We start from the raw sequence: 26080 nt of genomic DNA, 5'->3' as shown, positions 1-26080 counted from the left end.
CTCAGCCTACATCCCGACACCCATTTACTTTGGCGCCGTCATCGACACCACCTGCATGTTGTGGCAGCAGGACTGCGGCGTCCACGGCTCCTGCTGGGAGTACGACGTCACCTCCTTGCGCTTTGTCTACTTCGGCCTCGCAGCCAGCCTCAAGTTCCTCGGCTTCCTCTTCATCTTCCTCACCTGGTACTCCATCAAGTACAAGGAGGAGCGGGTGGAGCGCTGGCTCAAGCGCCACCTGTCGCCCGTCGACACCGTGGGCAGCCTCGTCTGCCACCCGGGTGGCCACAAGGGCCACGCCCGCACCCGCTCCTGCCCCGTCAACATCCCACGAAGCGACCCCAACACACTGCCTGCTAACGCTCCGCCACGCGCCGGCGCCCTCAACCGTGGCGTCAGCACCCAGAGTTGCCCTGGCAACGAGCTAAAAGCAATAACTCCAACCCCTCCAGGTGTGCCATCACCCGCAGCGACAACCGCCCCCGCGCCGGCCCAGTCGCTGGAACATGTTTCGGTGCGAGTCTGAGTTTTAGACACGGCGGGCGATGAGGCAGGTCTCACTGACATCTCTTTTATTCTGAAATCTAGCCAGTCGTCAGGTGGAGGTCCTGCTGTCATCTCAAAACTCTTATGGCTAGTAAAACGCTCAGAACAGCTTCTCAATTTTGCCTGCACCACCAAAACCATTAACTGGAGAGTCCGGATTTATTCTCAACCTCCAGATGACAGGTGGGGTGATGAAAAGTCGAACTCATGTGGGGACCGCCCGGACCTGGAGACCCTTCTCTGACACCAGAAATCTGCTTGGTTGGTGAAAATGTTGAAAGCGGGCCAGGTGTTTTCTTTGTTACCCACCAGCCACTGCAGCAAGCGGACAAAGGCTTTGCTTCCCTCGCTCGGGACAGTGGAGAGTTCATCGCTCATAAACCCCAACTCCCTCCCCCCACCCACTCTCACACACACACACACACACACACACACACACACACACACACACACACACCCTCGGCAATACGTGCCTTCTGTCACCACGGTCCTCACATGTATATTACATGTACAAACACACCCACACTGGACGTCTCTCAGACTGTGGTCACCCTGTAGGAACGAGACTGATCTGAACAGATACCTCAGCTTCACCGGTCCTCCCGCTTCCCCCCTTTCACTTCTCGTCTGTATGCTTCTTCTTCATTTGTGTTTTTTATTTCTGCCCCCTCATGTCATTCAATTTTTTTCTCCGGACACCGCATATCAGAAAAAAAAAAAAAAAAAAAAAACCCCTATGGAAATGTGATACACTGCAAGTGTTAAGAACTGGAAACCGATGGCATGGTGCTATGTAAAAAAAAAAAAAAAACAATGTTTAGCGTCCATTTTTTGTTATATTTGGTTTTTTTTTTGGTTTTTTTTTTGTCTTTTTTTTTAAGAGTTAAAACATTTGAAAAGAACCCAAGTGGACAACAGGTCACTGGGCTAAGCAGCTTGGCATGCACAGAATGCATTCCTGTCCGATGCAAGGCCTTTTGTTGCTCCCCTGACACAATGACACGTAGTATTACTGCTGGAAGTCGGATTGTTTGGCTTTTGCCAGCTACATACAATGCATCCATATATCCGAGCTGTTCCCTCACCCGCCCTCCTGACTGGCACCCTGATAAGTGGTTTAACCTGAAAAGAACAGGATCGGCATTTTCCTCCTGACCACATTCCTGGCTGGACGCGTCGCTGGGATCCTCCACACGGCTGGAAGAAAAAAAAAAAAAACCATGCTTGGAGAAGTCTTTTTGAGGTTGGACTTGGAAAGCGCACTGCCTGTATTTGAATGAAAGATACAGCCAATCATGTACCAACAGCAACACCAACATCTGTACTAAACATGTAGGACGACAAGTAGTCGACCGTCATGTAGAGGTCATAGTGTAGTCGTCTGTTCTCCACAAATGAAAGCTGCTGGTGAGTTTTGAGAAGAATCCTGGATAGAAAGTTAGTTTCTGGTCCCGCGTCCAGATGTACTACCAATGATTTATGGGTAATGACCTTCTTGCCTGAAAGAATAAGATGTGCCGTTTTCTTCACCACATGCCAGGCCAGACAAAGTGTGGAAAGTAAAAAGAAGGCAACAGTTTTCAAGTTTATTAAAATCACAGGGAAAGGCTACTGATCACTGCAGCTAATGATTGTTTTTTTTTAAATCTATAAATCTACTGATTATGCTTTAAAATTAAACAGTTAATTGTTTGATTAAAAAAACAAAAAAAAAAAACATTTTTTTTAAGTCAAAAACAGTGAAAAATGCCCGTCACAATTTCCCTGAGCCTGAGGTGACACCTTCAAATGCATTTTTTGTTCAGAGAAAAGCAGCAATTCTTTGCATTTGAGACACTGAAAGTGTTAAATGTTTAGTGTTTTTGTTTGTTAAATGAGTTTAATAGATTATCAAAAATGTTATTGATTATGTTTATGTCTGTTTACTTATATTTTTAAAACTAGATTGCCCCCAGGCAAGTCATTGTTTTGACAGTTTAGGCCGAGGAGTTGAAGAAATTCTTGCTGCAGTCGTTTCACAAAGTCATAACTGCACTATAAAAAAACTCTGTCGTATCAAGTCATTTTTTGTCTGTTATTGTTAGTCGTCTTAGAAACTAATGAACAAACTTTTGACAGAACAATCTCACCCCAAACTTCATTTCGTTGTGCGTCCTGGAGCTTTCCATCATATCAGATGGTCTTCCTCAGCAGGTGAATGCACAGTTGCCACAGAGGTGTCGACATGGTTAAAAGTTCTATTTTATCCGAACTCTTAAAGGATCCCACCACAAGATACATTTAGTAACTTGTGCTTAAGTGATCAGAAAAAAGGACATTTAAATAAAACCAATTCCATGAGAACTGGGCAGCATCTGTTGTTGAAGATCATGTGCTATGATCAAAAGCTCCACAACAGTCACTAAATGGAGCCTGGAGGAGACATTGTTTAGTCAGTTGCTGTTTCCGATAAATTATATTTGTGAAGTAAAAAAAAAAAAAAAAAACTAAGAAAATTGTTGATTTGTTGAAATGATCTCACCTTTGAGACTCAATAACAGACAAAAACTTACTTAGATGTTTTTTAAGCAGTGGAGAAACATCACATTAGATATGAAAACCAAAATCCTTTAATTTAGTCAATTTTCAATGAGTGTCTGACATTTCAAAGAGGAATAATGAACCTAAAGAAAACAGGGAGAAATTCCTTTTTATTTTATGTTTGAGTAGTTAAAATTCAACCACATTTAAATCTTATTCTAAAATTAGTTGGTACAATAGTGAAAGTTTGATATTTAGCGGACTATGGAAACAAAGAAATGATAATGTAATAATTAGAATTTTATAAGAAACTAATAATTGTGAAATTGAAATACCAATATTTTACTTTGAAAACCATCTGTTTGAATTTACGTGGTTTGATTTTATTTTTCTGGTTCACAAAAAAAAAGAAAAAAAATGAGGTGTCTGGGGTTTCTTATAGTCAAATAGTTGAATTTGTCTTTGTTGGATCACATGACTAACTGGCCCCAATGTTCACGTTTGAATTTTTTTGAATGTTGAATTGGGGCTTCTGAATGTCACCAATTTATTCTGAGCAACCAGATTTTTTGAAAGTTGAATTTGCTTGATTTTATTAGATTAGTGTCTTGAATATTCAACATGTTGATATTTTTAGAAATCCTTTTGTGTTTTTGAAACTGCTCCTCTTCAAATAATTATACGGAACACATAAATTCAGACAAATGATTTTCAAAGTGAAATATTTCAGGGATGTAAATTAATTATTCACTAATGATTCACAGTCAAATTATCACTCAATCACACGAGCCAAATTTTGATGGCGATAGTTGATTCCACTGTTTGATTACTCTGTAAAATGAGGTGACGTTTTAAATGGTTGGGGTAACACAGTATTCATTTAAAGCAGTATTACCACTCATTTCCTAAAGAGCAGCCTCCTCGCTCACGATGGTCCGTGTTACAGAAATGTGAATCATCATATTTGTTACAGATTTCCCGTTGCACTGTTTTTTTTTTTTGTTTTTGTTTTTTTTTTGTCTCTTTTCTTGTTTATCCTGAATCTTCAGACCTCAGTGAAGACAGTGTTCAGGTCTGTGGTGCTGCCTGTGGAGGTTCAGTGTATACACATGCAACATGCAGTCGGGTTAGTCGCTGTCCTCTGAGGACACCTGCTGGTCACATGTGGAACAGCATGTAGAGAAACGAAGGCAAAACAAAAACACGAGAACAACCAAAACAGTTTGTTTATCAGGAAAAATCAAGTGTGGATAGTGAGGTGTGTGTCTCATGTAATCAGTATTTTTACATTTGAGAGCAGTTTTCTTCACATGTAGAGAAGCTGAACCAGTGAAAACTGGGTAATAAAGTAATCATTCAGGTCCAGTAGATCAACACTTAAACATTTCCAAAATCCTTTTTTTTTTTTCTCAATTTAAAGTAGTTTTTAACCTGTTTAATTTGCTGCAACCAAACAAAAATATGATAAAACTTAATTAATCTTCCCTATTTTGCATTTCTAAGCAAAATACAAATATTTAATTAATAGTTTATAGCACATTTATAAGCAGGTGTAAGGACAGTAGTTTAGTATTTGTAGTTTTCGTCAACAATTGTAACTTCTCCTCTGAAGATATTTTATATTAGAGAATAACTAAAAGCATTTGATGCCATTGTTGATATCTGACAGTTTCAGCGATACTGACCGACTCGCTCAAAAAGTATAAAGAGGTTTTTATGTCGGTACACAAAAGGAAATAAAAACAACGCCTTGCTTGTCATGCCGCTGTGACTCGAAATCAAAAGGTCCATTTACATCTATCCTAATTTTATGTACTATTGCTTTTTAATTTTACATACAATCGTAAAATACAGTAAATCTTTCTCGTTGCAGCAAGTTCATTGTTTTTCATATTTGTGGGATAAATGAGTGTTTGAGGATTTTGGAAATGTCTTCAGAACAGCGTTGAGGTTTTTCAATCATAATTTAGAGGTTAACTGTGGCTCACATCTCTTTGGAAATGTAAAAACAACGATAACATGAGAGACACAAACTGGAGCTGATTTCTTTTCCTTTTTTTCTTTCTTTTTGATGACTTTCAAGGCTCCAGTCATAAAATGATAAATAAAAATCTAAATTTTGGTGCACAGATGTATATTAGAGCTCACGTTTTGTGCAAAAAGATGATTTTCTTTTTTTTTTTTTTTTTTTTTTTTTTTTGCAGTATCTAGATAAACTTTTAAGATCGGGGAGGGGTTGGACAATAATGATACACAGCAGTGAAGAAAAGTCTGAGGGACACAAAGAAACTACTTTTCAATAAACAATGACGGGGTGGGGTGGGGTGGGGGTTCGGGGGGGTGTAGTCGGGGATCATCGTACGCCTGAACAAATAGCAGCGAAGAAGAAAACTTGACGCATGGTTTCAGTACTCAACACAGTAGAGACAGTAGACTTAGAGTAGACACATTAAACGACATTCCATTTTCATGTAAAGCCAGAACAACAACAACATACAAATCACAACTAACTCCTAACTGTGTCGGTCCGTGTTGTGTTAGTGAAGCACCGAGATAAATAACTCATCCACCTACTGTGCGTTCTGTTTCTCTGTGCCTACACTTCACATTTTCAAAACTGCTGTTTCCGTTTGTTTACGTGATGCGTAAACTGTTGAGCCGGTGTTGCCGTGTCAACCCAGAAACAATGAGGATGAAACGTTGAGGCCGTCTTTCCCATCCCTTCTTTGTAAATCTTAAAAATGTAGATCAGGGTTATACTTGTTTTTCCTTTAAAAACAACAGCTGCTGTAACACTTTTGATGAGTTCACTTTTTCTTAAATTTGATTTAGTGAAAATACAGTTTTCTCTTGGGCGTAGTTTACTAAAAATAACAGTATTAATAGTGTTGTTCTATATTTTTCTTTTTCTTTCTTCAACAAATCCCAGTCCAAAAGAAACAGTTTGTAGTTTGTCTCTGACTTCTCTCCTCTGTCTGGCTCCAAACATTCTCCTGCAGATGTAAATCTTTAAAAACAGTTCAAAAATATATAGTTTCACTTAAAAAAAAAAAAAAAAAAAAGGCAAATTTATGTCCTAAAACAACTGGACACAAGTTTTTAACAAGCGAGTAAAAACTGCATTTGTTGGGGACTACTTCCAGTGGTGGATTAATCCACATCTGCTGTTTCAGTGAGTGTTTGGTGCGGCAGGCAGCAGCAGGTATAAGATGCAGGTGGTCTCAGCGTTTCGTCCTCATGTTGTTGACTTTCTCTGACGTTTCTGTTGGTTTCCGTGCCGACACCAGCTCCAGGATTTTACCGCATCACTACCGTTTATCCTCCTCTGCTCGTCTCACATCCTCTTTTGGAGAGAAGGAGGCAGTTTACCTCCATGTTGTCGTTTCATGTAGTAATGTGGCATCATTTCCAGACTGTGATTACACACAAAGACTGAATCTGTATGAGCTCCTTCAGACAGATGTAGGTTGGTTTACTATCCTCTTTTTTTTCTTTTTTTTTATTATTACTATTGTATTTATTTCAAAAGGACAGTGTTTTTGACTGAAAGACCACAATAAATAGAGGCAACATGTAGATTTGTGGACACAATGTTTACAAATGCCTTGGATACTTGACTTTGGTCAATAAAAATGTGAAAAAATAATAAAACAGTATTACAGAAACTGTTGGTTTGTGGATTTCATTCTGTGTGCAAATGTCACGTTTGGTTTTTATGCAATGGTAAAGTTGACGTGTTGCTGGTGGTTTAAAATGGTTTCTTCTTTATGGAAACAAACTATTAACGTAATATTTTGAATCTGAACAAGTGAATTTCTAACCGCTGAACCACTACCAAATATTTAAGGTTGAAATAAAGACATGAATAAATAGGGACCAAATACAGAGCCTTAAACATTTTTATCTAATTAGTAGTTGTAATTTATTTAATGTATTCTTTTAGATCAACAAATAATCTGCTTTTCCAAAAAGTTTTCCAAAAGTTTTAAGTAATTCTTACTTAATTCCAGGAGTTTTTATTCAAAATTATCCTGAAATGTGGTGTCATAAAATACAACTAGCATCTAAAAAAATAAAAACATACTTTGGAAAAGGGAAGTTTTGAGATAAATACAGCAGGACATAAATGGAAATAAATTTAACTTTTATTTTGAAAAGTAGCATAAATAACATTTAATAATACTAAGCTGAAAAATATGAGGTCCCCCCCAATTATGTAGTAATTATTTATTATATTTCCAATTTATTACATTTTGGACACTTTGGGCCCCAGTAGTTAAGGAGAATACTGATGCCATGAACAACAAAAAAAAGCTGAATACTGGAATCAAAAGTAAAATGACAAAAAAGGACAAACACACTGAGTTTCACATTTTAATCATTCTATTTTACAGACAAGCTTTTTGGTAAAAACAAAACCACTGGGCTTGCAAGGCATGCATGAAGATATGTACACTTTTTTTTTTTTTTTTTAATTTCCACTCACATCGGCAGCTTTTGAGAGCAGTTTACAGCTCCTCCAGCTCAGTATCCCCAACATTCAGGTGTAAACGCTGCAGATCTTTATAATATTGTTCCATGCAGGTTGTTTCAGTGTTTTTTCGAGAGCAGGAAGTCTGAAAAATCACTGAATACATTTCTAAGTCGTTTTAACTAAGTAAATTGTAAATATTTCGTCTCATTTGCTACAAACATGGTCCATAAACTCAATACTGGCCGAGAAATCCTTCTTTTCTATGCAGTCTATGGAGCGAGCTTATTTTCCTTTACAGTGACTTCAAACCCAAGCAAGTGAAAATGATCAACAAATTAAAAAAGTAAACATGACATCGGAAATATAAGACATGATTACCTCAGAAGAAATAAATGGTTTGTTTGATACTGAAACTGATCTAAAATATATTGATTTAATCTTTTTTAAAAACCAAATTCTTCTTGGGGCATCGGGGAGCTACAGACACAAAGTGCAAAACAAAAGTCCTAAAAAAATAACCACAAGTCATGACACTGAAGTAGCTTTTAAAGCAGCAGGTTTCCAATCTGTGTACATGCAGAAGGCTGTTATCAGAAACTGAAGTGCATTCGTGGGGTGCGAGTTTACAAAAACTTCTTTTTAGATGAATAAAAACTAAAATGGCAGAATGTGTAAGGCAGAATTTTCCCTCAGTAGCACAACAGGAGCAGGAGAACAAGGAGAGATCCTGAGGAGAGGAAAAAATGGCAATACATGAATGGAGGTTTTGGGCAAGCATCAACCTCAAGGAACATACAGGAAATGTTAGAACATACCTGTTACCTGTTAAATCACCTGCTGAATGAGCCCTTTTTCTGGATCATGTTTATCATCCAGATCCTCATCAGAGTCTGAAAACAAGACAGAAACAAATCAGTGTGAAGATAAAACAGCCAATTCAAAAACAATATGAGCAGGGGCCTTAAAGGAATCATTTGACGTTTTGGGAAATACGTTTATTCACTTTCTTGCCAGGAGATAGACGAGGATCGATACCGCTCGTGTGTGCGTTAAGTATCAGGAGGCCATTAGCCAGTTTAGCTTAGCATAAAGACTGGACTCAGGGGGATACAGCTAACCTGGCCCTGTCCAAAAGGAACAATGTTTTTTAATGTTACATTAGCTATTTATAAAAAAAAAAAAGTGTCGCCTGTCGTTTTTGTAGTCTACTCCATAAATCTGTTTTCTCCAAGAACCTCTGAACGCAGCAGGTCAAGCAGATACATTTTTTGGTTTTGTTTGGGCAGTGGAGGATACCGTTCAACTAACCCGGAGCTACACTGTGTGATTCTGCAGGTTGTTGAATAAGACTTTGCATTACAACAGTAATGAGTTAGTTTGTCGTTATAGTTTTGTTTTAATTTGTCACCTTAAGATGTAATTTATTTTGTCCCAGTTCTCATTTACTTTTTTACTTTTTTCATCACAGTTAAAAATGAATTGGCATCCCAAACTGAATTGAAGAACTGACAATTTTAATTGTACGTAATATTATAAGTTTGACACTTGATTGTAGTGTTTCCTTCAAAAGAACAGGTTTTACAAATGAATGAAATGATCTGAGCGACATAAAGCAGCATAAAGTCTGCAGCAGGCTTCAGTTAAACCAGTCATAACACAGACTTTGACTGTGGCTTAGATAGAACAAATAGTCAGACTTCAGATAGACCGAGTCTGAATTCATCTGTTGCACAAAGCACTTTAGTTCTTGACTATCTCAAGCTGGACTGTGTTACAATGAATTCTGGGTAAATTAAGACTTAAAAAAAAGAAGAAAAAAAAAAAGAAAGGCCAACAGAGGAACCACATCCAACCACTGAGCTCCGTTTACCCTCAGCAGGACATGTTTGTTTACTGGAAGAATTCAACGGTTACAAGGACGTTTTACTTTAGAAACTCAGCGAAGAGTTCAACTAAAATATACGTACAATAACAAATCATGAGCCTTTTTTTCCTGTTTTTTTGTTGTTGGGTGCTACTGGTCAGCGCAGGTGTCATTATTTGTTACCATGGTACCACGGTCCGTGCTTATTTTTGTGAAACAGTCTGACTTGTGTTAGACTGTTTCACAAAAATAAGACTGGACCAACACGACAGACCAGTCAAACATGTAACAAATCCCCTGGTCTGCAGAACCTCAGAAACAGTGACCTCTACTGGAGCTCAGGTGGTTTCTACAGGACACAGCAATGAGGTTCAGATTAAACCACAGGGGCAGTTTAAACTGCAGCTGCTGAGGAGAAATTGGGTTTGACCCGGACGACAGTCTTAAACCTTGAACCACAGCTAAACTGAAGACAAATCAACAGCCCCACTGAGCCTGCATTACAGCAGCCACGCTTCCCATCATCAAACCGGGTTCATGGATCATCAGGAAACAGGTTGAGGTAAGTCTGAGATATTTTGGATTGTTTTTCTGGGTTCAGGGTGAGTAAACAGACCTGCCACAGACTCTGGTGGAGAGTAGAACTGTCCGTCAGATAAAGGACCCGGACACATGAGTGGAGCTCGCTCTGTGGCGTCCATGAAGGACTGATACCCTGAAACACAAACAGGAAGACACATGAGGGGACTGTGACAGCAGAGTGAGCACACGGTCTTAATACTGGTAGACGTAGTAATAACAGTAGGCCTAGTAGAAGTTGCAGAATACTCGTTACATTAAAAGATGTAACAGTAATGATTTAATTATAAAATTGTACCAATATCAATACTAATAGTGGCAGCAGTACTAGTGATATAGTGATAATAGTCATGCTAGTAGTAGTGGTAGTAACCCTGGTACTATCACAAGGAATAACCACAGTATTACAGTAGTAGCGGTACTAGTAATACAAGTGATAGTAGCAGTAATAGTCATGATACTAGTAGTAGTGGTGATCTTAATATCAACAGCAGAATTGTTATTGTTGGTTGCAGTATTAGTAGCAGTAGTAATGAGGCTGAGGCTATAAGCAGTAGCAGTAGTAGTGGTCACAGTGGTCATAGTACTAATGCAGTAGCAGAGTTATATTAGAGTAACTTTACTGAATTGAATGCTTTTACTTGGAGTGAGTATTTTTACATGGATGTATTGGTACTTTTACTGGAGTAAATATTCTGAATACTTCTTCGGCCACAGAATAATAGTGTTAATAGTTATAATATTAGCCAGGGGTGGACAGTAACAAAGTACATTTACTTAAGTACTGTACTTAAATATATTTTTGAGTATCTGTACTTTACTTAAGTGTAGTGGAGTAACAGTCATAAGTTTCCAAAACAATAATAGTGAACAGACAAATATTGTACTTTTGCCTCCACGACATTTCTATGAAGTACTCTCACTCTGAAGCAGTAGAATGAATTTGAACTTGGCAGTGTCCATGCTTGAAATTTTAGAAATAAAGAAAGATTCTTCTCTTTTAAATGTTTGCTGTGTTTACCACGACCAGACTTCATCACTGCCTAAATTAAAAAAATAAGGAAACTCCAATGGCTCCTTTTGTTGATTCAGCTGTGTTTTTATGGCCATTTCTATCAGCTCTGTAGCAGATTACACAAGCTGTTATTGTATAATATGCTGTATGTATTGTTCTACAGTCAGCAGGTTGTTTCAGTCATCAGGTTCTGTAAATGTGGAACAATACTACTACTAACAATACTACATTGACATAAAAAAACTGTACTTTTGAATAATTTCGTATTCTTAAAATTATGTTCTCCAGTACTTTAACTCAAGTGAAGATGTGACTGAACAACTCTCACTGGTATTGGAGTCATATCTGACCAGGAGGATCTGTAGTCTGACTCAAGTGACGGAGCTGTGGACTTTGTATTAGCAGTAATGTTAGCAGTAGCATTAGTAACAGTGCTAACAGTTATAATAGTGGATATGGTATTAGTGAAGAGCTGAGTGACTCACTGTTTTCGTCCTCGGCCTCCTGAGGCAGAACCTTGAAGTCTAGCAGCCATGTTTCTATCCACGCCAACACAAAGGAGATGATGGGCAGCAGGTACCCAAAGGCCCCCTGAGACAGCAGCTACACACACACACACACACACACACACACACACACACACACACACACACACACCACACACACACACACACACACACACACACACACACACACACACACACACACACACACACACACAGATAGAGAATGACTTCAGTTTTCAGTACACTGACTGTAGTACCTCATCTGATTAAAAAAAAGAAAAAAACACAAAGACCTGATAAAGATTTTATTTTATGTAAAACCACTTTGTGTTTTTGGTCTTATTTGGGATTTTTAGCCTGAATATCTAATCCTACACTCACAGCTTTGTAGACTGCTGCTAAATAAACTCAACATAGAAAAATTTGAAGCAACCGGGTTGATAAACTGGGGCCTGCATGTTTACAGACAAAGACAATGTTTGGAAATGAATATGAATCATTGTTATTACACAGACTACGTAAAAACATATTAAAAAATGGGGGTTATGCATCAACATTTATATATTCCTTTTGTTTACCAGAAAGTCATTCATAGATAAAGAAATGAACTCCGCTGACAAAAATAATCCTATTACACTCATTTGTTATTTGTGTCAATTATATCTAATAATAATAACAACAATAATAATGATGATTAACTAAAGGCAACTCAACACAAAGTGGTTTACATGAAAGTTAAAATAAGATAAGATAAAACATAAGATAATGTGATGAAAACATTTAAAAGGGCACAAAAACATTTTCATCATGTTTATAAATAATTATCATAAAATTAGTAAAAGTAATTAAGCATCAAGCTGATAAACTAATGTTAGATTATAACTACAACCAGTGATAAGCGGTTCTGACAATGACCAGCAGGTGGAGTAATGAGTGAGCAGTGGCCTGCTGATGGCGCTGACCTTTTGACCTCTGAGCTGGAACACCACTAATGAAACTGTTGCATAAACTGAAAAGAAATGTGTCCTTACAGTCAGATTAAACTTACCTTTGATAAAATGACTTTAACGATGAGGAAAGCACAGCTGACCGCAGTGGTGATCTGCACAGACAGAGACGCCATTACACTCAACCAGGAAACAGAAGGGTGTTACAAATAATTGTTTTCTCATCATAGAAAAATGTTTCCTCAACAACTGACTATCTGTGACTGAAAAATACAGGGGGTGGACAAAATAACAGACCTTACACCTTACAACACAATAAAGACCCCCTGCATGAGTCAGTTTATTTTAAATCTCTTCTTAAAACTGAGAAAAACTTAAAAGGTTTATATTGATTTTTACTGATCGCCCTCTTGCTCTTCCTTTGGTCTATTTGCACCAAGACACTTTACTTTGTATTTCTGATTGCTTGTTTGAATTACGACCTGCATGTTTTATTTTGTTGCCTTGTGTAGAGCACTTTGCAACGTGGGTTTAGAAGAAGTGAAAAGTGCTTTATCAAGAATTATGATCATTATTATGTTTAATTTCAGTTTCTTTAAATAAAATTTAGTTCTTTTTATGAAGCAGAGAAAATAGTGCCTGAGCCATCTCACATCCAAAACTCTGAATAGGAAAAATCGCATTTGTTCCATCTTCCATTAAGACTGAAAAGCAGCAGTGAAATGCTGTTATTGCTGGAACTTATACCTGCTGGTACAAATAAAGAAACACTGTCATATGATGGCAGGAAAAACTTACCGCGATGGCCCACCAGTGACGAAGCTTACAGACGGCGTACGCCAAGATGAGAGCGGCAAACCTGAAAACAGCCAGCAGCTGAGGGAGGAGAGGAAGAAAAGACATGGAAGAAGCATAGAACAGAAAATGTGAAGAAGTAAAGGGGTGAAGAAAAAAAGAGAATAAAATGTAACAACAAATATAGGATAAAAAAAAAAAACAGAAGAAATGGAGAAAGCAAGGAAAGAAACACAAGAAGGAATTGGAATAGGTTATGGGAAACCAAAGGAGAAAAAAAAGGTATGAACAAAGTTGAACATTTAAACATGTTTTTGTGTAAACTAATTATGAAAAAAATTGAAAATCTTACAAAGATGTCGAAGAAAGAAGCGTGGTAGTCGTAGTGCAGGACTTCTTTATCCAGCTGCTGCTGAATGCCGCCGTTCACCTGTCGCACAAACACAAACTACTGATCAATACAAAACTCCCTGGAAACGTTCATCTTCTCATTTTTACTCACACTGGTGATCACTATTATTCACAGCCTCTAAAAATGAAAAAGATTTGGTAGAAAAAAAATATTTGTTTATGTTGTGTTAATAAATGAATATTGGCCAATATATCGTCAATTAGATTTGGAATTTTGAAGGAACAGTTTATGTGTATGTTTTACACTCTGCTCGTGAGCGGATTAAACAAACTAAATGTCAATTAGTGAGGTAGTTGAGAGCTGCTGATGGGCGGGTAATACAGAACAGCTGTGTTTTGAGGGGTTGCATTTATACATTCCTACATGTAGTTCATGTTGTTTGTTCATTCCTTTTAATTCATTAGGAATAACACTGACTTTTTAAAGTGTTTTAGGATTGTATGAGGGCAGATGACATCATTTCCATCGGTTTGTATTTACTCAGTTACAACAAACAAACTTGTATCTACAGCAGATTTATGAAAAATCATGTTGATTTTCTGACTGCTATTTGCTTTCCACTGATATAAAATAACTTCATCAACTGAAGGAATGTTGAAGTCCGACTCAGCCCAAACACTGGACTGAAAATGAGAACTAATCCCTGTTTGACTGGATTCAGTTCACTCAGCTGCCTCGTCAGTCCCGGTGGTATCATCAGTATGACTGGAATCAAATATCTGGCTAAAAGTGCCACTTGTTGTGGAAACTGTTTAGGTGACTAAACCCAGCTTTGGAATTTCCCTCCACAATGATTTACGTGTTACTTGTCGATGAAGTTTTATTACAGACAGATGCTGTTTGTCCTCAGCAGCTTCTCAAACTGTCTCTACAACTACAGGTGTATATTCACACAACTACACAAATACCTACTTTTAATATAATGTTCAGTTGGGTTGGTGGGCCCAACACTCAAATATACATCAGCAGACTTAATATCAGTTAATTTGACAATTACTTTTAGATTAAAATAGTGAGAAAAAAGGCCACAGAAATTTCCAAGACATCTATATCTATGTAAATATCTAAGATATGATGTTATATTGTATTTGGATCAAGTAGATAAGGTGATAAATAAGTAGGCTACAGCTGTTATTTCAATCAGTCACACACATTTTAATCAGCATTGAACATCTTTTCAGAGTTTTTAATTTAACCAGTGTATATATGGGGATGTTGACTAAACCTATGTAGCCCAGGACACGTCAACTCCTGCTGCTACTCCTCCAAAGCTGACCAGAGGAATAACTTTTACTTGGCAAGTGAAATGCTGGTAGATCCAGAGCTGTTGCATTGTTTTCTAAGCCTGGGCTCAGGTCAGAACAGAGCTATGTTAACAACCAGACTGCTTATATTTAGTGTTACAGAGAGGAAGGAAGGAAAACTTCTTGAAAGGCAGGAAACCTCTGAGTCAACATCTACTTCATCTACATCTACGTGCGAGTTCCAGACAAACCTCAGACGTCAGTAAAACCAGGTTTAAAGCCGCACACTGAATAAAAACTTGAGTGTCATGAATGTGAGTCACTGGACTGTCCTCTCAAATAAAGTTATACAAAAAAGTGTGAGGGTGAGGCCGGCCGCCCGCCCCCCCCCCCCTCCTGTGTACACAAAAGCTATTTCAGTGCTCGAGGTTGACTTTGCTGAATCTGGAGCATTCTGGGAATGTGTGCCACGGTACAAATCACTTCCTCATTCAGGGTGCAAAGTTTTACAGCAGCGTGACCTCGATTCACTTCTCCAGCAGCACCTGACCCGTTTCTGTTCAGCTTTGACACATTTCATACAAAAACAAAAAAACACACTGGACCGTAAACGCATCAGTGTGCGTACAGTTGTAGATATATTACAAGCGTACTTATCTGTGTTATGAGTGTTACGTAAAATACAATCAACTGATGATGAACAAGGGTCAGCTGAAGTCATCACCTGACACTGGTGATGTTAATGTTTGGTTAATGTTTGGTTAACGCAACATATCAAATAGAATAAAAAACGTTCAAATGCACAATACATTTCTCCCTTGATACAAGAATCCCAGCGGCTGAATTAAAACAAAACTACTGTGAACTGATGCCAAAAGCCTGAAGACTGAAAGTTTGGGTTTTGTCTTTACTCTATTTTTAGTCTGTGAACATAGAGCTGAGTGTTTGCAACAAACTTTCAACAAGTTATTATAATCTCTGCACAAGAATTAAAAATATCTAAAGAGGTATCTCTTTGGAGAATTCAGGGAGTCTGTTTTTATCCACTAAATGTACAGACACTGTGGCAGGATGCTATGGTGGCTAATTAGCACATCTGCAGCAAAACAATATACAATACACTTATTTTTGTTTTGCACTGAAACGTCCTTTTGCTTTTAGCTTCGCCACTTTGGTCCAGACTGAAATGTCTCAACAAACATTTGATGGATTGCCTTGACATTCGCTGGAGACATTCAACTAATACTAATGCTGTGTCTCAGTTCACGTACTATTGTATACATTATTTCTAATTCATTTTTTGATTCCTTTTCTATTCTGACTTTATTTCTTATGACTTATGAGAATCCCTTGTGCCGCTCTGTCAATTTGAATTTCCTCTGCAGGGGATCAATAAAGGTACATCTTATCTGATCTTATATCATCTCACTCACACTTGCTATTTTGGGTGAATAAGCTCATTCACAGTGAAAAGTTTGGCAACATGCAGTGCACTGTAAGTACCTGGATTGTGCACTTAAAATGCATCTGCGTTGATGGCGGCCTAATTTGCATGAAGCATGACACAAGCGGCACACACAGGAAAGTAAAACACAAATTTTGAAGTCAAGTGAGCAGAGCAGCAGGAGGGCGACCATCGCCAGGTCACCTGTTGCGATCGTCATTTCCGTCGAGCGCACAACAGCGTTTTGATTTTCAACGCTTCCCTGTTGAAACTGACGCACTATGCCACCGAGTATTCTGTATACACAGTTTACTACGTGTGAGGGTACTGCCTGAAGTGCCCCGATTTGAGACACAGCATAAGACGCTGGTGATCGCCTGACTTTTCCTCTCGAGGCTGACGTTTGTGGCGTCCAGTGAAATATCTCTACTCTCATTGGAGGGGCGGCCAAAACATTATAGTATCCAGTAATTTGTTTTAATGACACTCCCATCATCATCAGGACAAGATTGAAGATGGAGGGGAGAGTCAGAGATCCGGTTTTTAAAAATCACAAATGAAACGTTGCGTCTCCCCCTGAAAACTCTCATTAATCTCTGAAACATTCATTCAGTGTCTGACTCACATCCACAACACAAACAGCCAGGTCTTACATTGAGCTCTATGATCCAGAGCAAGGTGATGAACAAGAGGTCAAAGGTGACGAAGAGGCAGAAGGTCCTCCTCACGTCAGAGATGCACTTCTTCTCCACGGCTTCGTACGACTCCACCCTCGCGCAGATGGGCGTGGTGTTGATAGAGCCCAACCCTCTGCCGGTCAGCCGTGAATCGGCGCTGCTGCTGCATCGGCTGTCCATCGCCGGCCACGCCCACTGTGGGCAAGGCTGCACGCCCCCCGCTCGCCCACTGGTTAACGCTGGGAACGTGGACTCACTCAGTAGAGGTAAACTGCATCACTGCATCTGCAGGGAGGGAGAAGCAAAAGGTCATAAAACAATGTTACTCTCACAAGGAGCAAACAATGCATTTGGTGGGGACTACTTTTTGCAGCGGATCGCTGAATAACTGAAACGATACATTTTTAAAGCAAAAAGAGCGGGAACCAGAAGACATGTTTCAGTGGAAATATTACATGAATGGACAGTCGGGGGAAGTGAAGCTGCTTATCATGCAGGGGTGATTTGAGAAGTTCTGACCTTTGACCTCAAACACGAGACTCAACGTGAACTTTAATCCTTTAACATGTATGTTACTCTTCTCTTTACTGTTGGGCAGGATTAACGTTAAAGTACCTGAAGTTACCGTTTCAAACTAACTTTCATGTTTCAAATGCTTCACTGGAAATAAATCGTATATCTATATATATTGCTTTCAGGAACTGTGTAAAATGATTGGTACATGACGCAGCCATTTTCTGGGTGCTATGACTTTGGGCCTTGACCTCCATATAACTGTTGTTGTTCACAATGTTTTAGGAAGTGAAGCCAGAACTGTAAGTCGCTCTGATATAGACCAACTGAAAAGACACTCTGCCGGAACCAAACTGTGTCTGTTTTAAAGCAGCATTAAGTGACGTTAAATTCGTCTCCGACCCTCTGGTGGTAGCAGTTTATAATTGATCAAGGCACCGAACTGAAAACAGAACAATTCTGTATGAAAAGGAAAACATCAAGCAAAGAAAACTGTCAACTCTCACAAGTCACATCATGCGCTGTCATTTCCCCTGAAACTAAATCCTTCACCACTTGCAGCTTCCTCTTCACATGTCACAGAGCTTTTATAGCTGCACCAGACTAAATGTGTAAACTGATTTAACCCTTCGATGCTTTTGGGCAGTTTTTTCTTTTCGGGAAATATTTTTTTATGAACAAAATGTTTCAGCATTTCAAGTTATTCACATTGAAAATGCAGCTGTAGCTGGAGGGCTGCTGTAATGCGTCCACTCGCAGTATTCTGTAGTGGAAACTGAAATCAGTTCTCGTCTAGTCCTGATGAGAGCTGGTACTCGAATACCAGTCGACAACAATATTCCTAATATCTATATCTATCTATAAGAGCCACTCACCTGCATTCATCTGCAATGTGACACATCTACTCATAAGAGCATAATCATATTGGAAAACACATTATAATAAAGGAATTTCCATCATAGATTAAAAACAGAAATAGGTAATTTGGGGTTAAAATGGTTCTATTGTTCTGTTTTTAGTGATTGTTTCTTATCCTATGCTTTTAAAATGGCAAATAATAATCAGGGAGTTAAAATAATTATTGTCTGAATTCAAATTATGAAGACACCTGCAAAAAAAAAAAAAAAAAAAGATTGAAATTCATAAAAGGTCATAAAATTAAAAACCAAACAAAGATATATATTTGCTCCTTTTCACCCATCTACCTTTAATACTACATTATAATTATTATTATGATAGTTGAAGAAGTTTTCAATACTTTAATGCACTGAAAAGTCATCAACATTGCTGGAGTCTGTTGTTCTTTATACAATCAGATTCTGGGTGAGACAGAAACAGAGATATCTGTGTCTGAGAAAGCAACACACTAAGAGGACGAGAGTTACAACTCAAAGGAGATTCCAGGGGACACTAAAACCTCATGTTCAAAGGTCCTGATACAAGAAACAAGTGCCGGGAAATGTAAATTGTTTCCTGTTTCTGTGGTTGATAAAAAAAGTTTCTGTCACAAACAAATTCTGAATTGGAGTCAATACTAAGCTAATTCCTTTACTGGTGCAGGGATGCCAGTTTTACAGAAGTGAAACAGAAGTGGATCAGAATTGGCAAACACTCGATATTAAAAGGACTCGGGTCGGGGCAAGAAACCTACATCATGACATCCCTAATTTGAATCATTTCTATCTGTGTGTTTAGATTCTTTTCAGACTTAATCAGGCTGTTTTCAAGTTTTAAATGAATCTTAGTGGTCTACTGGTCACAGGATTTTTACAGATTAGTGGATTTCACTGAAACTTTGGTGCAACTGTTTCTCCGGTATAATCTGGATGAATGCAGGAGAAGCTCTTTAAGTCTTGTGCTTCTTTAAGACCAAAGCATATTTTTAATCACATTACTACGATACCAGCTCTGTGACAAATCATTTCTTAAACATAACTAACAGCTCGTTCCTTATTATAAGACATTATAATAACTGCTGATTAATTAAAGCTGAATTAAAAGATTTTTTTCTTTTTTTGATGGAGCTCACAGACACACAACTCAAAAAACACAGGGTAACATTAATTCATCTGGAGTGGTGACGTTGTTCAGTCTGATATTCACTCTACTTTCAGCTCTGTTTTGGTCACCACCAACTCCTAAAAGAATATAAATGTTTCTTGAGCTGCTAAATGCTCCTCTATGTTCATAGCTGGTCTCTTACTTTGTCGGAATATTTGACACTTTTCTGATGTTTTATTTTAAGTGTTAATCCATAAGATATATTTGTGGTTTTAAGAACCAGAAACCATTTCAACACAGTTTTACATCTCCTCTCAGAGCCTGTTAGCCTCTCTTCTGATTGGCTTCATATATATATATATATATATATATATATATATATATATATGAAGGATATGAAGGATATGAAGGAAGTATATATATATATATATATATATATATATATATACACACACACACACACACACACATATATATTATCTGATTAAATATAAGAATTTAATAACAATAACAAATAAGACAAAAAATTGCTGAAAGTAACATTTATTGAACATTGCTGTTTGCATTGTCTGCAATAGATCTGCACTCTTTAGTGCACTTATGTTAAATTTAAAAAAAAAAAAAAAGTTAACCTAAATGTCCACAGGTAAACTTGTAAAAAAGTAAAATAAATAAAGTTTTAGTACACTTGAGAGAATAAAAAATAAACTTACATAAATAAAAAAATAAATAAACAATATCAATATTGTACAGAGTAGCAGCATCTCTTCTCCCCAGTTAAACTAAGTTACTCAGTAGTCCCAGGTTATGAGCTGCAAGTTTCTCAGCATTTTCCCCAGTGAGCCTTTTCTTCTCATCAATGGTCCCAATCTCACTGACTACTACGAACAAAGTCTCTGTCTATGGTGTCGGCATTAATTTTTTGTTTAATCGGCCGATGCTGATTATGAAAAAAATGCCGTTGATCGGCTCGATTAATCGGTCGACCGCTACTTGTCATAATTTGATTTATGGTTAATATAAAGTGGGTCATTAAGGAGAGAAAGACACAAACACAATTATAGCTGTCAATTAATGAATTAGTCGACCGATATAAAATTAATCAGCAACTATTTTGACAATGAATTGTTCGTTACAGTAAATGTTTTGTGCAAAAATTGTGAAATAATAAAAAAATTACGGCTCCATTCGGTAAAATGAGAAGATTTGCTGCTTTTCTTTGTCACACATCATTGTGAGCTAAATATTTTTGGGTTGTTGGTTGACCAAAGCAAGATATTTAAGATGTGACCTTTGGCTCTGCAAAAATGTGATGGGTATTTTTTGACAATATCTGTCATGTTTCAGAAACTAAACTTAACATAAACAGGAGTTAGTCAGTTAAACATAAAATATGATGGTAAACAATGTAATTATGGTAGGGTGACGAGGACTGATCCTAAATTGGTACAGGGTCCAATGCAAAGCAAATAAATGCAAAACACTGACAGCTTCCTGATTTCCAAATGTGAGGACTGCTTTTCTGTGTCTTTCATGATAGTAAATAAAATATCTTTGGGTTTTCAAGTGGTGGTCAGACAACCCAGCAGTCTGTAGACACGACTTTGTGCTCTAAGATATTGTGATGGACAATTTTTCCATATTTTTGACCAAAGGAAAAATATAAGAAAATATTTGTCAGACAGATGAGAAGAGAAAATAAATCACTAGTTGCAGTGCTAGATGGGATGGAGAAGTCAAATCCAGCAGATCAAATAAGTGGACTGGGTTCATCCTAGAGTCTAGACACACCTGCAACCAACAGGTAACAGGAAGCACAGGTAATGTTATGATCATATAAAGGGCAGATGCATAAGGAGGTTTCTTAAGTCAATGTCAGAGCCCGAACCAGGTTAGGAGTCAAACTCGGACACAACAGAGTACTTATGACCACACTCCCTGTTCACAAGGCCTGATATATGGTCCAAACCCCTGCTGATACCGCACAAAAAAACCAAAAAACATGTAATCGTATCATCTCATCAAATGTCACAGAGATGAACCACTTAAAAATGAAAACTGCACTACTTGACATTACTGGTGCAAATGTGCAGCTGGACACGGAAACACAGAGAAACTGCCTGAGGCGAAGACAGAAGGAGGCCAAACAGCTACAATAACAATACCAGCGCAAATTCCTCAGCAGCAACACACCTGAGCTGCTTTACCTGATGCACGAGCAAATGCCGAGCGGGAGACGATGAAATAAAATGAAGCAAATCATCCCGGTGCATCTGTAACGCCGTCCAAGGATGCCATGACACAGAGGTGTTTACAGCATCGTCCAGCTCGTTTGACAACTGGTTAGCTAGTTAGCTTAAAATCGTGAGTTTAAACCGTCGTTTTAAAACGTCTCCTTACCTCTCAAACTGACTCCTTCTGGCGGTTTAAATGTTCTGAAACAGCCCTTGGATGTTTTCAGTCAACCTCAACCTGAAAGCTGCAGCAGAGTCATCTGTTTCCCCTTCGTCTGCTCGAACCGGAAGGAGCTAGGCTGCATGTTAAAGAAAAAACAGACGCGAGGGATCCTGGGATATGAAGTCTGTAGATTACAGTTGACGTTACGTCCCCCCCTAGTGGTCTTGTTGGGTATCAGCAGCTTTTCCTTTGGTCAAAATTGTCTCAACTTCTATTTGGACGTACAGTACAATAGTTTTGGGCAGAAAATGTAAAGTAAGGATACTTTAAAGAATAATGTCATGAACAGTGTTTATATCATTAACTATTTACACATTCATGTTTATGGTTAACTATTTTCATATTTATGTTTATACAATTGTTATTTACTTATTTACAAATATAAATATTTACACGTGCATCTTTAAAAACAGTTACAGTAACCTACTGATTCAATCTCTTATCTACCTTAGTCTAAGTCCTCCTCAGCTCTGATTGGTTAGTTTAGCAACATATGATTTAGAGACAGAAAGTGTTGTGGTTGTGAACATGGAAAGGACCAGATTAACCTGATAGGGGTATCTGCAGGGGCAAAATTTTGGCTGTTTGGCCCATGTAATTTAATTGAATACCACTTTATTTTCCTAACATGTGAGCACCAAATATTCTAATGCAGGGTCCATCTTGGTACATATTGTATTTTAGTGTTAATGTGGAAAAATTTAATATCCAAGCACCAATTAAAGCACATTGAGTCTGGGGATTTTGGGGCCCCTGTAGGCCACTGTGCATTTATAAAGATATTGTTATGAATTAATCCAAGACACAGTAATCATTAACAGTCATTAAGATTTAAAAATACCATCAATGTAAATATTCAAAAGAATCTATAGAGACCTGATAGCAGTTTCTCATATGGAAAAGATTAAGATTAAATTAAACAAAAACTATCATATACCTCCATGGATTTACACTGTATATTGGATATATACAGTATTTTATGGTGTTATACTCTCATATTCATTTCACATTTTATCCATCTCATCCATCATGGAATAAAGACAGAAGAAAATATTTTATTTATTTTTTAAGAAAAACTGCTTTATTCACTTCACTCCATCTACACAATCAGTTTGTTTCACCTGAATCTCAGAGATGGAAAATAAAATAATGAATCATCTCCTCATTGATTATTATCATGATAATTACAGTTTTATAAAACCTCATGCACCTTATTTGTAAGTCAATTTGAACAATGACAACATTTAATCTAACAAACACCGATGTAAATATAATTATAGATTTCTTTCTTTACAAAGTGAGAACAAAATATCTGTGATAAAGGAAGGTCAGGTGATTTCTCTCTTAATGCCCATGCAGTGGAAGAGAAACAACAACATACAAATACATCAACACAAATATTCAACAAACATTCAGAGCACAGAGAAGTTTATATTTTCATGTGGAGAAATGTCAGTTTAGGTAAAGAAAAATCATCCTGAGCAGTGATATCCTCCATGGCTCCAGCTCCACCTAAAGAAACTCAAACATCAACACAACAATAAATGAGAAGAGGTCAAAGTACCAACCATAATGTTTGATTGACAGGTGATCTCTGTGCAGTGCAGAAACACGACAGCAATGAGCTTTTAGCAACAATGATGGAGACAAAATAAAATTATGAACTGAAACACAGATTTGAACCAACTGCACCTTAAATGACCTTTGTCTATTTGAGTTTACACAACTCAGCTGTGTCTCCACTATACCAAGGAAGCCAAAGCCCAGCATAGAGAGGCTGAGTGAATGTGGTCTGGACTCTGTGGAGGAGAGTCATGGTTTCAGAGACGCTGTAGAAGGACAAAACACCTGCTCTGTGATCCAGGTACACTCCTACTCTGGAGGACTGAGGACCTGAGACTGGAGTTTCAAGATTGTTGTGAGAAAATAAATAATGTTTTTTGTCACAACTCAATGCCCAAGATTTTTCATTGAGGCCAAATCCACATTCATTTGAGCTCCCTACTCTACTGATATTTTTGTATGCAACTGCTATTTCAACTCCTTCTCCTCTCCACTTCACCTCCCAGTAACAACGTCCAGTCAGACTCTCTCTACTCAGAACCTGGCACCACCTAATGAATCTGTCTGGGTGACTAGAATACGACTCTTCTTCTTTTATTAATGTTGCTTTTCTGTTTCCCTCAGATAATAACAGACGTATGTTTGCTGTGTTTGGATCCAGTGTGATTTCCTGTGAATATTTTAAGAAGTCAGCTCTGGTCCTGGGCTCTGGTTGTGACAGTGAAACATCCACTTCAGTCACTGTCAGTGAGATGTTTGTCCATGTGTCTCTCAGAATGTCCTGTAGTTTATCTCTGAGCTGTGACACAGCTGCTGTCACGTCCTCAAAGTATCTCAGAGGACGGATATTGATGCTGGATGAGTCTGTAGATTCACTGAGTCGTGACAGTGAGGGGTAGTTGTGTAGAAACTGGGTGTGATCCTCTGTGTGTGAGAGCTGCATCAGCTCAGCGTCTTTCCTCTTCAGCTCAGTGATCTCCTGCTCCAGCTTCTCCTGAAGCTCTTTGACTCGACTCACTTCAGTTTTCTGCTGGGATCTGATCTGCTGCTTCACATCAGAGCTTCTTTTCTCCATGAGACGGATCAGCTCAGTGAAGATCTCCTCACTGTCCTCCACTGCTTTATCAGCAGAGCCATTGATGGCCTCCACCTCCTGTTGAAGCACCTTCACATCTTTCTCTCTGTCCTGGATTCTCTGCTGGATTTGTTGTCGACTCAGCTGGAGCTCTCTCTGCCTCTCAGTCCTTTCTGCTGCAGCTGAGACTGTGTCGTGGCCTTTATGTTCATCCACAGGGCAGAGATAACAGATACACTGCTGATCAGTGCGGCAGAACATCTTCATCACCTCATCATGACGAGAGCAGATGTTCTCCTGGAGCTTCTTGGAGGGCTCCACCAGCTTGTGTTTCTTTAATGGAGCTACATCGTAATGAGGCTGCAGGTGTTTCTCACAGTAAGAGGCCAGACACATCAGACAAGACTTGACAGCTTTCAGTTTTCTCCCAGTGCAGAAATCACAGGCCACATCTTCAGGTCCAGCATAGCAGTGATCAGCAGGAGCAGCTTGGAGTCCAGTCTTCTTCAGCTCCTCCACTAAATGTGCTAACATGGTGTTTTTCACCAGGACAGGCCTCGGTGTGAAGGTCTTCCTACACTGAGGGCAGCTGTAGATTTTCTTTCCATCCTCTTTATCCCAGTGGGTTTTAATACAGCTGATGCAGTAGCTGTGTCCACAGGGAATAGTCACCGGATCCTTCAGTAGATCCAGACAGATTGAACAAGAGAAGGTCTCCCGGTCCAGCTGAACTCCTTTCTGCGCCATTTCACCTCTCAGTGTCAACGACTGTCTGACTTTCACTTCCTCAGAACTGAAACTAGTTTGAGCTCTGATCTAAACAACATGTGCCTCTGCAGTGAACGGGGCCTGTCAGCTCTTGCATTTCACCACATGTTGGTTCCACCCATCTGCAAACTGTAGATCTGAAGGGGAGGGAACAAGGAAATACATGAACAGAGTGGAGCTCACTGTGTTTGAGAGCAGGAAGAAGAGGGAGGGTTATCAGGCTTTGTCTTGCTTGTTTTTTTTTTGGAAAACACAAATCACCTCAACCCTCAGGTGATAAACTCTTCTTTGGGCCTCTGAGTTTAGAGATGTTTCTCAATCAGTAATTTTTTTTTCTTGTATGTTCAATATTGTTTAAATGTTTAATAGATCAGAATAATTCAAACACAGTGGATGAAAAACAGTAGTCAATCGATTTCTCAAAATTTTGAATTGTTTGATAAAGTACTTAAAGTATGTATTTTCTTAATAAAAGTGGTTAAATTCAACATTTAGTTTTGAGTAAAGGTTGTACATTCTGGGAATCCCAGAGGACATGAATGCATCATTTCATTTGACTCTGGAGTTCAGCTGGAGACTGAAATGACTGAATGAATCCTGAATGAAAGGTTTTTATAAATCTGATTTACTGATTAATAATATCCTCTCTTTTCCAAGTGAACCAACAGACATCACTACTG

The 26080-nt window shown here is 38.4% G+C and overlaps 3 protein-coding genes across 6 annotated transcripts in view; 1 reads left to right on the top strand and 2 right to left on the bottom strand.

Moving 5' to 3' along the window:
- Nucleotides 1-6731, top strand: part of LOC130178517 (solute carrier organic anion transporter family member 5A1-like) — a 35652-nt gene extending 28921 nt beyond the window's left edge. For all 3 annotated transcript variants that reach the window (XM_056390839.1, XM_056390837.1, XM_056390838.1), the window contains one exon: nucleotides 6-6731. In XM_056390839.1, the coding sequence (XP_056246814.1) occupies nucleotides 6-526 (521 nt within the window). In that variant the 3' untranslated portion in view covers nucleotides 527-6731. The remainder of the gene's footprint in view (nucleotides 1-5) is intronic.
- Nucleotides 6732-7426: 695 nt separating this feature from the next.
- stard3nl (STARD3 N-terminal like) lies at nucleotides 7427-22074 on the bottom strand. 2 transcript variants are annotated; one of them, XM_056392397.1, is made up of 9 exons: nucleotides 21938-22074; nucleotides 17000-17308; nucleotides 13599-13676; nucleotides 13250-13327; nucleotides 12553-12606; nucleotides 11484-11601; nucleotides 10021-10119; nucleotides 8356-8430; nucleotides 7427-8267 (listed from the first exon to the last, which is right to left on the bottom strand). In XM_056392397.1, exons 2-8 carry the CDS (start codon nucleotides 17201-17203, stop codon nucleotides 8366-8368), a joined length of 696 nt encoding a protein of 231 aa, XP_056248372.1. In that variant the 5' UTR covers nucleotides 17204-17308; nucleotides 21938-22074; the 3' UTR covers nucleotides 7427-8267; nucleotides 8356-8365. The 2 variants fall into 2 exon arrangements, with proteins under 2 accessions (XP_056248372.1, XP_056248373.1); XM_056392398.1 differs by having other exon boundaries at nucleotides 8363-8430.
- A 984-nt stretch (nucleotides 22075-23058) lies between these two features.
- LOC130179422 (tripartite motif-containing protein 16-like) lies at nucleotides 23059-25387 on the bottom strand. The gene has a single exon (XM_056392382.1). It carries the CDS (start codon nucleotides 25377-25379, stop codon nucleotides 23703-23705), a length of 1677 nt encoding a protein of 558 aa, XP_056248357.1. The 5' UTR covers nucleotides 25380-25387; the 3' UTR covers nucleotides 23059-23702.
- Between the last annotated feature and the right edge of the window lie 693 nt (nucleotides 25388-26080).

Source organism: Seriola aureovittata, chromosome 12 (genome assembly GCF_021018895.1).
Source record: "Seriola aureovittata isolate HTS-2021-v1 ecotype China chromosome 12, ASM2101889v1, whole genome shotgun sequence".
In the NCBI taxonomy this organism is placed as follows: Eukaryota; Metazoa; Chordata; class Actinopteri; order Carangiformes; family Carangidae; genus Seriola; species Seriola aureovittata.
Note: the sequence above shows the minus strand (reverse complement) of the source record. Positions and strands in the feature narration are given on the sequence as shown.